The following is a 14,974-nucleotide window of genomic DNA, read 5'->3' as shown; positions in this document are numbered from 1 at the left end:
AATTTCTGGTTAAATAAAAGTAAATTTAAGTCAAACTTTGACAGGGGTATGAATACTTTCGGGCATGACTGTATATAAAAAACAAAGAATCGAAATATAAATATTGCTGCATTCAAACTTCATGCAAGCTACCACCAATGCCAAAGAAACTTCACAAACCTCACTATACAATGTATGCTGGTTAGTTACTAACACTTTGGTGAGGTTACCAGTCTTATGATGTCGGTTCAGTGTTACAGTATTAGCTGGTTAACTTCACAGGATGCAGTTACATGGGGGCACAAAGCTAAGTGGGTTTGGAATACTGTGAACTGGCTTCATTTTTCTCATTAAGAAAGCCAGATTAGACCTGGAGTTCCTAATATGGGCAGGACAGCGACCATGCAATGACAACACGACTCTGGAGGTAGATCAGCAACTAGCGTTCTCCAAAAGTGCTGCGTGGTCAAGTGACGCGTTAGAGGCAGCTCTAAAGGAGGAGTACCTTTACGTGACTTGAAGGAAGCACCCTCCTTCCTTCACCCTCCCAGCTTAGAAACATAGTGTGTACAGATGGACACATGATTTATAGGATACAGGAGAGACAAAGATTGAAATTTGAACACAGGATTTTCTTCGTAACGTCCAAAAAACTTTTATTCAGTCAAAATCCACTTGTCGTCCTCGCTTTGTTATGGATTGCATCTTCTTCTGTTTGAGTCTTGATAAATTTATTTTCTTAAGCCTACAAATAAACAAACAAAATAAATACAATTATAACCACTGTTTCTGTTCATTGAAACAGTTCATTATTATTATAATATTCACCTTTGAGCCCTGAGGGCAATATCATCTTCTGAAGGCTCAGGAGGCCGTTGACTGGCCACTGTGATCATCTCCGAGATTTTTTGTAGACAATCTTCCAGGTTCCTCTGTTGACTTCTGCTAAACTCTGAAGTGACGATTAATTCTCCAGCTTTGTTTATTCGAGTTTTATTCTAGAAGTACAAAGTGAGAACAAAATGAACTTGGGCAGACAGATATTACTCTATAAAACATAAACGTTAGGACACCCCTTTTTTTTTTTTTTACAGATTTAAACATGGATATTTGAACAATATTAAGAAATGGAGGTAATACAACTAAACCAACACAACTGAAGAAATGTCCTTTTAATGATTTGCTTAATGTAAAAAATAGAAAAGCTACTTTCTTGTGAGGAAAATACCTGAAATAACTTCAGTTAGAGGTTTCCTATAATGATCTACCAGTCTCTGACATCAACTGGGAGACAGTTTTCCCACTCCTCCATGCAGAAATCTTTCAGCTGAGTTAAGTTTCACCAGGCCCTACTGCAGAAAATCAGCCCCAAATCATGACATTTCCACCTCTATGCTTCACAGTTGATATGGGTTCTTATGCTCTTATGCTGTGCCTGGTTTACGCCAAACATGCCCTCTATTACTGTGTCCAAATAATTCAGCTACTGATTAATTTGTCCAAACCACATTCTTCCAGATGTCCTGGTCTAGGTGTTCTCTAAAAAACATTGTAGTCCGTGACGACATTTTCGATTTGTTGGGGAACTTGCTAGGACAGCTTGACCTTTAAATTCTTGATCAGACAGTGGAAGCAGACTCATATGCATCTACATCCACCTTCTTTCTGAAAACCACAAAAAGCTTTTTTGATCTCACCATGATAAAAGCATTTACTTTACCAATCAAGAGCAAACCAAACTAAAGTCTGAGGTCTAAGACAGGTTTCTCCAAAATCCCATCTAATGAAGTTTTAATCATCTGCAGCTAATGTTCTGCACCTGATTCTAGTTTGAGTAGGTTTCCTGCATTACTGCGCTGGTTGAAGCTGAATTGCCTGTTTCACCTTAAATGCTACACCAGTTACATTCAGATGCCTGTACTCCGCATGACTTCCTGCAACCTGGCTGCTGCCCTGCCTTAATTGCACGAATCCATTTAAGGTGATGTTGGTTCATTCATTGGTTTGCATCTCATAACTCTCTGATGACTCAAAAAAACATTGTGCGCTGTCTGGATCAGACAGACTAATCTTATCCTTACTTTTCTCTCCTTACCTTCAGGATAATCTCATTTCGGACGTCCTCAGGAATCCATGCTGCTGTTTGAACGTGAAACCGGACCTCTGCCTTTGTGCTGACTACAACAGAATATCCGATTCAACACAAATGGAAAACTTTTTAAAGATTTTAAGACATACACTGAATTGATGGCCTATAGCAATTCTGCATGTTCTATACAACGCTCCCCTTAATCCCACCTATCCCCAATTACCCTCTTAATCCCACCTTTATTTACATGTTGACCGCCTGCTCCACTGCTCCGGCTGTAGCTTATTTTCAGTTTGTCTGTAATAACACAGAGTGATCAGAAATGGTTGAAACACTGAATGGCTCTCAAATCTCTGCGAGGTTACGAATGGAGGGTCACGTACCAAGTGGGATGACAGGAGGCTGATCACCCTGTTAAATTGAACACAACAGCAGTCAGATATCATATGAATATTCTCAGACAACAGTGGCTGACCCTAAAGCACTGCGACAGAGCTGTTATTGTGTCCTTCGTTAGCGATAGAGGACCTTTGACTCTTTCTTTAACATGGTTAGCTACCATTTTTAATGAAATGACCTACCGGAATATCGGAGTGCTTTGTCGTGCGATGCTGGCTAGTGCTTAGATGTCGAAATACACTGTCGTGTGTGAATCTGGTGAAAAGTGGTGCTAACAGTTCACTCCTGTTAGATATAAAACCTACAGACCGGGAGAAACGTAAACAGCTGCACGCTACTATGGGAGCCGCCATATTGCACTGAAGGGGGAGCGTGTGTGTGTGTGCGTGTGTGTGTGTGTGTGTGTGTGTTTAGGCTGTAAATACCAGTAAAACACGTGCGATTTTAGTTCACGCAGACTCGTTGAAACGTTCATCTTGGTTTCAAACCCATTTGTACTGAAACCAGTAATAAGTAAGTGCTGTAGATCAGGAAAAGGGAAGGTTCCACCGAGATTTGAACTCGGATCGCTGGATTCAGAGTCCAGAGTGCTAACCATTACACCATGGAACCACATGGCACATCATCGTCTGTTTATACTTTTATCAGAAACGATAATCATCTTAAAAAGTGTACAATATGGCTAGTTATGTTTGCCCTGGTCTATCATTCAAACGTTTAACCCGGAGAGTAATAGCTAGTGACGAATTACATAAAAAAAACAACAACATAAGTGTCGTAATGAGGTGTTGGGCCACCATGACCCACCTGAACAGCTCGGTCCTACAGCTCTCTCTAGAAGAGTGTCAACGCCATTCATCCAAACACACATCCCCTCAGCTGGTGTTTTGATGGTGGAGGAGAGTAACTTACACACATTGACTCAAAATCTCCAGTCTTTCATCTTTGGATCAAGATTATTTTAGTCAGAATAACTTTAGTAGTTAGATAAGAGTGTCTGCTAAATGCCTTAAATGTAATGTAAATGTAGTCAGAAGTCTCTACAGTTTTGTTTTTTAGTTGCACATCGGTCCTATATCTTGATATATAGCTAGTGTTTCTGTTATTTTGTCCACCTCCTGTAGACATGAGCCAGGAAAATGTAAGGCGAGAAAATCCCCCTTAAGAACAAAGCCCATTTACTGTGAAGGTAAGTCATATTTGTACATCAGTTCAGCCCATGAAGGATAATAATACATACGGTTAGAGGAAGTAAACATTGATATATTTATGGGAAACGTTGAGTAAATGTGCCTTAGTTTTGGCCAATGTAGAGGAGAGGCACTTGGTCATCTTAATTGACCACATTAAGGAACAGCCTGTCCATATTGTTCAGCTGGTGTTTTGATGGTGCAACACATTAACTAAAACAAAAATAACTTTTGCAATGACCATTAATTTTTAGTCTGAATAACTTTAGTCAAAATTGCTGTTCTCTCTATAATTGTTATCGATTTTATAAAGACTGAGCAGAAGCTATATCTTTATATAAGTTATATATACCTTAAACTATATATACCTTACAGTATCATGTATGGTGGATGCAAAATAATGTACCAACAAATGTAAAAACAGTCCTCCCTCAGTCACACCCACCACTGGTCTCGGCCTTGACTCAGACTTCATGCGTTCTGATCTTGGTCTTGACTCGTTTTCGTCTGGTCTGGTAACATTATAATAATTGTAGATCTTGGGAATCCCAAGGCTACGAAGAGACCTTCTGTAATGGTGATCAACCAATACCAGACTCCTTCAGATCTCTAAAAACAAGGTATAGCAGCTTAATTAGAGTCCTGGACACGAGCATCATCAAAAGAGATGTCAGGCAGCTGGTGAAAGACCTCTAAAAACTGTAGAGCTCTTGATCACTAAAATAAGCCACTTCAGAAACTATTTCTTCCCTCCACCAAATAAAGAGCCTCCTGAATGCACTTCAGTGACTGCTGCACAGCTATTACCATTTGCACTAGATGGCCGTGCACTACACCAGCACTGATGGGAAGTGATGGCAACAGAAGTCAGTGCTTTGCTTCCCAGTGTCCAGACCTAAAAACATCAGTACACGCTTATGAGGCATCCTGGGTTCTGTAGTGTGAAGTCTACCTTTATCAGCCTTTAAAAAAGACCTGCTGTTGTGGATATGCTCCTGTAGAAAGCCCAAAGATAGACCAAAGAACTGGTGGTGGATTTCCGCAGGTGCAGACACCCCCCTCCATCAGTGAACATCCAGGGTATGAACATCGAGAGTGTGGACTCTTATAAATACCTGGGTGTTCATCTGAACAACAAACTGGACTGGTCAGTCAACACTGCTGCACTCTACAAGAAAGGCCAGAGCAGACTCTACCTGCTGAGGAGATTGAGGTCCTTTGGAGTACAGAGAGCACTCCTGAGGACGTTCTTCGACACAGTGGTGGCATCTGCCATCTTTTATGGAGTGGTCTGCTGGGGCAGTAGCATCACGACGGCAGATAAGAAGAGACTGGACAAACTCATAAAGCGGGCCGGCTCTGTCCTGGGGTGCTTCTTAGACCCAGTGCAGGTGGTGGGAGACAGGAGGATGACAGCCAAGCTGGCATCCATGCTGGAGAACAGCTCCCACCCCATGCATGAGACTCTGGCAGCACTGGGCAGCTCCTTTAGCGACAGGCTGCTTCACCCCAAGTGTGTGAAGGAGCGGTATCGCAGGTCCTTCCTTCCTGCTGCCGTCAGACTGCACAACCAGCACTGCTCCCAGCGGACCACATACACACACACTTAACTACACACACATGTTCATGTTCAAGGAATACTATGTGCAATACCCCCCCTCCATGTGCAATTAAGAGTCTTTTGCTGTAAATAATATTGTTATTGCTCTTTTAATTCTTATTTATATTGTGTATATAGTGTAAATTATTTATCCAAATTTTTGTAACTGAGTGTCTTGCTATCCCTTTCTGCTGTTACACTGGGAATTTCCCCACTGCGGGACTAATAAAGGACTATCTTATCTTATCTTATCTTATCTTAGATATGAGCCCGGAGAAATTTCCCCCTCAAGAACAAAGCCCATTTACTGTGAAGGCCAGTGGTATTTGTATGTCAGTTTAGCATGTGAAAGATAATAATTGGGTAATAATTCCCCTAAATATATTTAAGGGAAACGTTGAGTAAATGTGCCTTAGGCTTGGCCAATTTAGAGGAGAGGAATATGGCCTGCCCATATTGTACTCCAATATAATCATTTTAGGAACAACTGGACAAGAAACAAAAATATCACTTAAATTATAACTTCTCATAAAGTTTGTGCACCTTATTTATGTATCAGTTAGCAGACACAAATAAATAAATCCATCTGATTATAATGTTTATAATGTTTTATAATATTGTATTGCATTTACTGGTGAGAAAAGGCAAACAATTGAAAGTGCAGGTATTGACATAAAGACATACAAACATACCTCCAAAAAAACAACATCTATGGGAGATCAGAACTCCTGGTGAACTCCTTCTTCAAGTAAACCGAGTGAAAATCACAAAACAGGGAGCCACCCCAGATGGGACTCGAACCCACAATCCCTGGCTTAGGAGGCCAGTGCCTTATCCATTAGGCCACTGGGGCTGTGGCGCACACTTTCAGATCTTTGGCGTCATGAACATACATTTACGTACAGTTGTTTCTCTATTCTGTCATATGTTCATAAGTAACGCTGTCAGTATAAGAAACAGATGTAAAGTAGCTAGATGGGCCAGGCTGTCTTTTTCCGGCTCGACTTTTCAAGCTGATAACTTCAACGTTAACTAAGCTAAATGTAGGCTCTAACTGTAGCTGGTAAATGTGATCTTAGCGTTATGGCTAATAGATGGGCTTGATTTCTCGTCCATATCAGAGAACGTCATAACGCCGAGAGCACGCCGCCTTAGTCACCTCATAGGAATACGCCTTAACAGAAAAACGGAGACCCGTTCACAGCTAACCGTGTTTACATTAAAACTCCCGATCCATTGCTCCAGTTGATTACTATTCCTGTGTGCGCTGTGGGAAAGGAGGGACTGCAGGAACGCCACCACCAGCACCACCAGCACCACCAGCAGCGGCGATACCGACCCCAGCCAAACCCTGTCTTAGGAAGCTAGCAAGAGGAATGGTGTCTTTTGGCTAAAAACAACTGGGTGTTTCTGACCTTTGTTTAGCTCAACAACTTAGACACACACCATGAATTTACTGCCGTCCAACCCCCACGGAAACGGGCTACTTTATGCTGGATTTAACCAAGATCATGGTAGGATGTTTACTGTTGTTGGCTGGCTAAGCTAGCACTAGCTAACTCGCTAGCTAGCAGGCTAACGTCATTCTCGCTGTGTCCCGAGACGACAGCTAACGGGAACGGTAGTTAGCTAACTCCCATTAACGTTAGCATAGCTAGCTAGGCTAGCTAGCTTTCTCCCGTCGGGAGTTTGTTGACTAGTTAGTGCTGGGATCCTAAAACGTTTAACATTAACGTTATAAACATGTCTAGCTAGATATAAATGGAGATGATGGATTAATTTAATGTTCTTCTAAACGGTTCTTAGGATAGGAGCGAAGGTGGCTAGCAAGTTTACTTCTCTGCTAGCTTAAGCTAGCGCTAGCTAGCTGGCCAGAGTTCCGTTAAACCCAGGGTATCACGGTAAATTACACAGCTCGGCGTTTATGTCTTATAAATGTTTATTCTAAAAACATTAACGGATCAGAGATGACACGAGTAGATTTTAATTGTTTGCTTTGAAACTGTGTTGCAAAAGTTCCAGTGTTCCAGTCTAAGGGCTAATTAACTGGCTGGGTCCATAGGTCCAACCAGTCAGATCTCCATCTGTCAGATGGTCAGTGGACCAACAAGCTATCTAGCAAGCAGCAAGTTTCAGTGCTGATGTGTTGATGACAGTGCTGATGATGTGTTGTCCTCTCTCTTTTCAGGATGTTTTGCGTGTGGGATGGAAAACGGATTCAGGGTGTACAACACAGATCCTCTTAAAGAAAAAGAAAAGCAAGGTGACTGGCATGTGACCTGTCTGCTTACGAAACTACCTGCCCATTAGTAGCTGTGATAGTTGGAAGTGTCTCTTCTGTAACTAGTGAGGAGCTGTTAATAGCACAGAGTTCATTTCACCACGCCAGGCGACTCATATATCCATTTATTCATCACACGTTAGCCTCAAAACGTGTTGAGGAAGGTTATATGAGGAAGTTGGTTATTCAGCCTTTCGTCCCAGCGCATGTGATTTTCCAGAGTCTCCGCAAGTCACCCAAATAACACACATGCACACCACTCGGAGGTAGTTGGTAGTTGTCGTCTAAGTTCACCCATAATTTTTAAGCAGAAGAGCTGGAGTTTGTTTAGGGTCTTTATTTAGTTTTGCATGCATTTTTTGGTCAGCAACAGTGCAATGTAACACAGAAAATAATGAAACTAAGCAATTCTGGAAAGCCTGGGAACTTTAAGAAGCGTTCCAGTCATGCAAACACATGGAAAATGGGAAAATTGTTAATGTCCTGGAAATATTAGTGATGTTCTGGAAAGCGTTTGAGCCACTAAGATTTCATTTTGGAGCCACTGATGCCCTTTTTCTTGAATGGTTGTGCTGCACTGTAATGTGGACAGATACGTCAATGTAATGTCTTGTAGTGTTTAATATTATTAATGGACACACAAGTCACTACTTTTAAAAATTCATGAATAGAGCATTAACACAACTTGCCTCACTCCTATTGACAAGCTTCGTAAGGCACCATTTATGTATGTTTCTCACTTACAAATAATACAGAAAAACTTTGTACTATGACTTTATATCTAACTTGATGTCCTTTCTATATAACCAATATTTAACTTTGCCAAAATAACACTAGACTGTCCATCTCCACATGCATTTCTGAAACCAAAAGCCTTTTTGCATTTTATATAAAATATTTGCCTATAGTAATAGGTGTTTAATAGCACATCCAGTAATGATGAGTGTGAAACCTATTGATAGGTAGAGGATTTTATTACACTGTGTGTATGTGTCACGTAAGTCATGGGAAATGTTTCTGAAAACAGTAGGAATCCTGGTACAGTAAAAACTAGATCTTGTACTAAAACTAAATCAGATATACTATAGTAAAGGTAAATGTATTATAATTAGGGGGAAAACTCAGAAAAGCAAATATAAATGTAGTATTTAATCACACCTTTATATTATGCCTTTAACATCGGAAAACAATGCAGTACAGTAATCATAGTAATCATAGGAGGAGAAAGACCCTATAATGCAGAAGAGGGACAGAAATACAAGAGGTAATGAAGAGACCTTTTTAGAAGAGACCTAAAGGAGGACATATAACTAAGACTCAAAGAAATTGTGGTAGGGAATCACAGTTTTGGGCCCATGGGAAATGCCTAATATGTGATGCTACTAGTCACCAGGGCAGGGCACCAGTAGATTCAATGCACTGAAGTTTGCTAATGGTTTTAGCTGGGAGACCAGTAAACAGAATTACAGGTAATTATCAGTATGGGAGAGTATTCATTCCATGTAGCTGAATAAATGCAGTTAGTTGTTAGCCTGCTAGAGCCTGCTCAGACCATTGTACAATTGTGTGTTTGATTTTCAGAGTTTCTGGAAGGTGGTGTTGGGCATGTGGAGATGCTTTTTCGATGTAACTATCTTGCACTTGTTGGAGGAGGCAAAAAACCCAAGTACCCACCTAATAAAGGTATGTCTTGTGCTTTCTAGTCTGAGTAACACTGTAGTGCTATACTATTGTCAGAAATCAGAAACAAAATTGTGGAAACAAAATGCTTATGCATTGCAATATACAGCTGCAAAAAACAAAAACAAACCTACTCTAGATGGGATTCAAAATAGCACCTAGACTTTCCATCTTACATAATTCTCACTTAGTCATTTGTGAGGAAAAATAGTTGCTCCTGAAGCTGCTGGAATAACACGTATGTTCCATGTTTTGCAAGTAATGATCTGGGATGACCTCAAGAAAAAGACTGTGATTGAAATCGAATTTTCCACAGAAGTCAAAGCTGTTAAGCTACGACGAGACAGGTATGTATCATTACTTCACATGTCTTTGTAGTTGTTTTCTTAAGAGGGCCACTCCAAAAACTTTTTAACCATCATTGGTACTATTTCACTGGGGTTTCAAATAGAGATGTTTTTTCCCGAAAAAAATTCTGTCATCTTTTTGTAGCGCAAAATAGACGTAAGGTCCCAGTGTTGTTTTAAGACACTAGTCTTTGAATTAGACATGGCTGTAGTAGGAATACCCCTGTTTTAGATTACATGTTTTGTTTGTTTTCAAAGTGAAAATATGGGCAACAAATTTAAATATGGTAATTTAACTATAAAGCACTGTCTGCTTATTGGTTGAATTGAACACATTTGGAAAAATGCAACAGCTTAAAGTAAATGTGCCATAACCTGTGTACATGGCACATGTTATGCTAAGAACATAAACAGTAATTGTGTGTTATAATGTTCAGAAGTGTATTTTCTGAAGATTGTGTAGACGTTTTTATTTTTGTTGAAAATGTAAGGAAACGTGTCCACACGTTTGCACACAACTGTATGATTGCAGAATTCATCTATATAACTAATTAGAAACTTGTCAGGAGTTTTGTTTCTCCACTTTGAAACAAAACATTTGTGGTTATTTCTCACAGGTTAAGTGACTAAGTGAGCAAATCTATATTTTACAGGATACTGAAACTCTGGTTCCTGTCTTCCTGTCTGAAGTTTTTTCATTAACACATTAACACTAGCCACTGATGTTACGTGTAAAAAGACAAAAGCAGTCCTCACTCTATTTCTTCAAAGTGCTCTGCTCTTTACATATATGGCAGTATTCAAATGAGTGTGTTTGCTGGGAAACAATCCCTGAACCTCTACTGTTTTTTTGTTTTCTTTTTCTGTGGGCGAATAAGTGTACAATGTATATTTAATAGTTATATAACAAAAAAGAATTTGGATACTTACATTTTTTTTTAAATCAAGCTCAGTGCAGAGCTGAGAAGGATGATCATAGATTTACACAAGTCAAGAATGTCTTTTGGGGCCAGTGCTGGACAGCTGCAGCTGCAGAAGACCAAAACTGTCACCCCTAGCCAAGAGGAAATTGGTTTGGGTGGCCAGAAACAACCCAAGAACCATCGAGGTACAACTTGAACCTGCTGGAACACCAGTGGTCTTTCTACAGTCAAATGAATGAACTTTGGGACATTGCACAAAGTGGAGGGAATAATAAAGAATGCTTCAGCACAACCTCAAAGCATCAGTTAAGACGGTTGAAACAGCTTTGTTCTAACAGGACAGTGACACCCCAATTACACATTAAAGGTGTCTGTGAAATGGAAAAAAATATAAATCTTAAATCTTTGATTTTGGAATGGTCCTCCCAAACTCCTAACCTGACCTTGAAAATATGTGGACGACTCTTAAACGTTGGGTCTCTTGTACACATATAAAAGCTTATATTAACAAATGTTTAACTGCATGTCCAAATATAATTCTATATAATAATTATATGCTAATGGATTACTTTTGAAATAATTACCGTGAATTAATGTGTCTCTGTGTTTCCAGAATTGTGGTGGTCCTGGACTCTATGATCAAGGTCTTTACTTTTACGCATAACCCTCACCAGCTGCATGTATTTGAAACATGCTACAACCCCAAAGGCAAGTCTTGTATCTTTGTCACTAAAATAAAATGTACTGAGACATTCAGGATCCAGGTGTTTCAGATTTTGTTGTACAGATATTAATGGCAGTTTACAGTATTGTTGTCTTGTCGTTTTCTTGTTGGTGATATACTGTATGTTTTATATGTCTGATATGTCTATTAAATGTATTTCATAACAGCTTATACATGTCAGTATTTCCACCTACTCATTTTGGAGGTTTTTATTTTGTCCCATTTTGGTCTGTTTTTTTTTTTGTTAGTGATTACAGCCTGACCATATACTTCATACTGACCGTATGATTATCTTGCAGGTCTCTGCGTGCTGTGTCCAAATAGCAACAACTCCCTGCTAGCGTTTCCTGGCACCCACTCGGGGCACGTGCAGATAGTAGACCTGGCCAACACAGAGAGACCTCCGGTTGACATTCCAGCCCATGAGGGAGCTCTGTGCTGCATTGCCCTGAACCTTCAGGGGACACGAATAGCCACAGCTTCTGAAAAAGTGAGTTTCTGAATGTGTTGATCCAAGCGGGAACATATTATAACATTTATAGCGTAATATTCTAGCTAAAGCTTTTTTGATGATCTATCCACTCTTTATTTACCCGTTAATAATTATTATTTATTTAACCATCAAAGCGATATATCATTGCTGTCCATAAACACGTACCTCTGAAATGGTAACTTTACATGAAAAGGAAAAGCTTTTTAATACTAGTTTTTGTAAACAGATATTCCGTTCTCACAATGGAAAGAACAACTGCGGTGTTCAAATGAGGTTGAAAAACAAGCTCCTATTTAATGTTTTTCCTTTACATATTTTTCCCTTTACCTCAGTTTTCCTATTTAATGAGAGATTATTGATTCCCGTCAAAAGAAGCAAAAATATATGATACTTAAAAATGCATGATCTGTAATTCGACACAGAGAAAATACACCACTGAAGCTAGCTGTCAAACTCCTTTTTATTCACAGTTTGCTGAACAACACCAGTTAAACAGCAGGAATTAAGCGCTTTGTGATGAAACATGCAGTTGGCCATGCAGTGTTCTTTAATCACAGTCAGTCCAACACATACTGTTTATCACGAAAACAAAATGTATCACGATAATGATGAAATACCATCATATTGCTCACCTTTACCACACTGTTTAAAATGACTGAGAGTTGTGGCTGTTTAGATTGTTTGGGTAAACCAGAATTTATTTGTTTAGGGAACTCTGATCAGAATATTCGACACCTCAGCGGGTCATCTGATTCAGGAGTTAAGACGAGGGTCACAAACTGCAAACATATACTGGTCAGTTGTTGTTGTTGTTCCTATACATTGTCTTTTACACCAAATTGTGTGTGTATATATTGTGCTGTGTATAATTTAAATGATAAATGATTAATTTACAGTGACATATTTATTGGTCTTTCAGCATTAATTTCAACCAGGATGCATCCCTCATCTGTGTGTCAAGTGACCATGGTACTGTCCACATATTTGCTGCAGAAGATCCAAAAAGAAACAAGCAGTCAAGGTTTGGATCAAAACGCTAAAATAAAGAAAGCATTTAATGTAACTTTTCAATCAAGACGCGTTTCCTCTGTTTTCTTGTTGTTGCCACCTTCTGCCTGAAGCTTTGCTCTAACAACAACATCATCTTATTGATAAGTCTTCTTCTCTGTTTCTGTATTGCTGTTTTCCAGCTTGGCCTCAGCCAGTTTCCTCCCCAAGTATTTCAGCTCCAAATGGAGCTTCTCCAAGTTCCAGGTCCCGTCTGGCTCGCCCTGCGTCTGTGCCTTTGGAACTGAGCCCAATGCAGTCATAGGTACGGTAGAGCTGTGTGTTTATTTAAATAGCCTCTAGTTAGGAGTTATCTAATCTGGTGTGAACTGTAGTGATATAAGAACCTGACTCAAGGCCTGAGCACTGGAAGAATCTCAGCCGCTTCCATTTTTACTTCAGTCTTACTTTAGTCTTGTGTAGTCTAAGAATGAATGGGTAGTAATTAACATTGAAATGTTAGAACAGGCTTAGTGATTGTCTGAACTTGCCTACTAAGCTGACTTACTGACCATTGCTCTTATTTCCTTCCTTCATGCAGCCATTTGTGCTGATGGCAGCTACTACAAGTTCCTGTTCAACCAAAAAGGGGAGTGTTCAAGGGATGTATACGCCCAGTTTTTGGAAATGACTGATGAGAAGATCTAAGCACAGATTCTACTTGGATTCACATGTATTTTTTTTTCCTTCCTGACATCTTCACGTTTGCAGAATGTCAGTGGACCTACTGTACGTGGCATTCGTGACTCCGTGTCACTTTAGGGAGATGAACCATATCAGGGTCTCCCTGGTAAAAAGGAAGACTTGAGAGATATGTGAGCTCCCTTTTCTGTTTTTTTTGTTTTTTTGTACTCTAACTAAAAGACTCTGGCCAAGCAGAGAGTTGAACAGACAAACTGACTGCAGTCGACTCATCCGGTGGAATGAGAAGAGGGAAACTTTATTTTTTTCTGAATGGACAAAAGTTGCTTTTAAAAAGGTCTTCCATGGGAATTGCATTTAGTTTTTTTGTTTTAGAGTTGGCTACAAAGATCTTTGTCCACTAACACCACCTAACCTAACGTAGGGAGTGCCTCTGTCATTACTGAAGAGGAGTGATGAGTGTACATGTATTCATCATTCACAAATATGTATGTACAAACTATGAGTAGCGTTAGGTTTTGTTTTACTACTATAAACACGAAATGCCAGACAGAACGTATGTAACTACATAGACTCAACATGTATAGACTAGTACAAGGGGAAAAAAAAGACAACTAAGATGTAGATGTGTTTTTCCATTTTTTGTTACTTACATGTATGTGCAATATTCTTTCTTTTTTTTTCTTCTTCTCACTCAGTTGTTGGGAGTTGATCTGTTTAATTGAAACAACGTAGTAATTGCTTCATGCATTGTAATATTATGTGCATAGCCACTGTGTGCTCAGTACAGACGCGATATTCTTAAGCTGTCGGGCGGAGGGGAGCATCCCTGGTTCTAATAGTAGGTCCCCAGTTGTAACATGTCTACATGGAGTTCCATGTTCATTTTGGTTTAATTGGGAAAACTCATGCATGCAACATTCCCTTTATATAATATTTAATGTGACTTTTGAAAGGCCAATACCGCTTATGTGGGGGATCTATTTTTACAGAAATGTGCGGAATATTGCAGTCTTTCCAAAAAAAAGAATGAATATGTGGTGTGATATTACTGGTAGCAAATTCAGTACATGAAGGCAATCTTGCAGACGTTTGTGAAGGTTCTTCAGCAGAAACAGTACCAAAGTGCCCAATCTTAACCCAAGTTTGTTTATGCTTGAACTTTATTCATCCTTCCTAATCGTTTCTTTGTCATGTCGTTTCTTTTTTTTTTTTTTTTTCAAGCTGTTCTGTTGATTTGAACTCGTCTCATGCTTTTGTCGTGATTGTGAAATGTAGAAGTGATTACATATACCGCAATGTTTCAGTATAATGATGTAATGTATGCTAGGACTGTGAGCTCTGCAGGGATACAGCACACAATTTACCATGTGACAAATTAAACCCAATTGTGAAATTCACAATGTGTTAATTGATTAATTGGCGTCTGCCATCATTGGCTGTTTGTGGTGTTTCTGACACGCCCCCGTCCTGCGTCACAATTGTTTACTAACAAGTCAGAGCAAGACGTGTAGAAATGATCATTTATCGTTCATTAATGCTTATGTAAATGTGAAGGTTTACAGTATAGAGTAGTACTC

General features: G+C 39.5%; 2 protein-coding genes and 2 non-coding genes across 4 annotated transcripts; 1 reads left to right on the top strand and 3 right to left on the bottom strand.

Moving 5' to 3' along the window:
• Positions 1-632: 632 nt before the first annotated feature.
• Positions 633-2,857, bottom strand: mrpl58 (mitochondrial ribosomal protein L58). The gene is made up of 6 exons (XM_072667506.1): positions 2,650-2,857; positions 2,452-2,479; positions 2,306-2,365; positions 2,075-2,157; positions 808-977; positions 633-724 (listed from the first exon to the last, which is right to left on the bottom strand). Exons 1-6 carry the CDS (start codon positions 2,818-2,820, stop codon positions 640-642), a joined length of 597 nt encoding a protein of 198 aa, XP_072523607.1. The 5' UTR covers positions 2,821-2,857; the 3' UTR covers positions 633-639.
• A 150-nt stretch (positions 2,858-3,007) lies between these two features.
• trnaq-cug (transfer RNA glutamine (anticodon CUG)) lies at positions 3,008-3,079 on the bottom strand. The gene has a single exon. It is a non-coding gene; the product is annotated as a tRNA-Gln (tRNA).
• A 2,958-nt stretch (positions 3,080-6,037) lies between these two features.
• On the bottom strand, positions 6,038-6,110 carry trnar-ccu (transfer RNA arginine (anticodon CCU)). The gene has a single exon. It is a non-coding gene; the product is annotated as a tRNA-Arg (tRNA).
• A 120-nt stretch (positions 6,111-6,230) lies between these two features.
• On the top strand, positions 6,231-14,797 carry wdr45b (WD repeat domain 45B). The gene is made up of 10 exons (XM_072667478.1): positions 6,231-6,771; positions 7,446-7,520; positions 9,120-9,221; positions 9,478-9,565; positions 11,102-11,196; positions 11,512-11,702; positions 12,415-12,500; positions 12,625-12,726; positions 12,896-13,017; positions 13,294-14,797. Exons 1-10 carry the CDS (start codon positions 6,705-6,707, stop codon positions 13,398-13,400), a joined length of 1,035 nt encoding a protein of 344 aa, XP_072523579.1. The 5' UTR covers positions 6,231-6,704; the 3' UTR covers positions 13,401-14,797.
• The last annotated feature ends 177 nt before the right edge of the window (positions 14,798-14,974 follow it).

Source organism: Salminus brasiliensis, chromosome 22, assembly GCF_030463535.1.
Source record: "Salminus brasiliensis chromosome 22, fSalBra1.hap2, whole genome shotgun sequence".
Lineage (NCBI taxonomy): Eukaryota > Metazoa > Chordata > Actinopteri > Characiformes > Bryconidae > Salminus > Salminus brasiliensis.
Note: the sequence above shows the minus strand (reverse complement) of the source record. Positions and strands in the feature narration are given on the sequence as shown.

Excerpts from the sequence above, each read along its gene's own strand:
- mrpl58 (XM_072667506.1), bottom strand. The coding sequence starts at position 2,820 with ATGGCGGCTCCCATAGTAGCGTGCAGCTGTTTACGTTTCTCCCGGTCT. Across the intron at positions 2,366-2,451 it reads GCCTCCTGTCATCCCACTTG|ACAAACTGAAAATAAGCTAC; the intron begins GTACGTGACCCT and ends GTGTTATTACAG. Across the intron at positions 2,158-2,305 it reads CGGTCAACATGTAAATAAAG|TCAGCACAAAGGCAGAGGTC; the intron begins GTGGGATTAAGA and ends ATTCTGTTGTAG.
- wdr45b (XM_072667478.1), top strand. The coding sequence starts at position 6,705 with ATGAATTTACTGCCGTCCAACCCCCACGGAAACGGGCTACTTTATGCT. Across the intron at positions 11,197-11,511 it reads AACATGCTACAACCCCAAAG|GTCTCTGCGTGCTGTGTCCA; the intron begins GCAAGTCTTGTA and ends ATTATCTTGCAG. Across the intron at positions 13,018-13,293 it reads TGAGCCCAATGCAGTCATAG|CCATTTGTGCTGATGGCAGC; the intron begins GTACGGTAGAGC and ends TCCTTCATGCAG.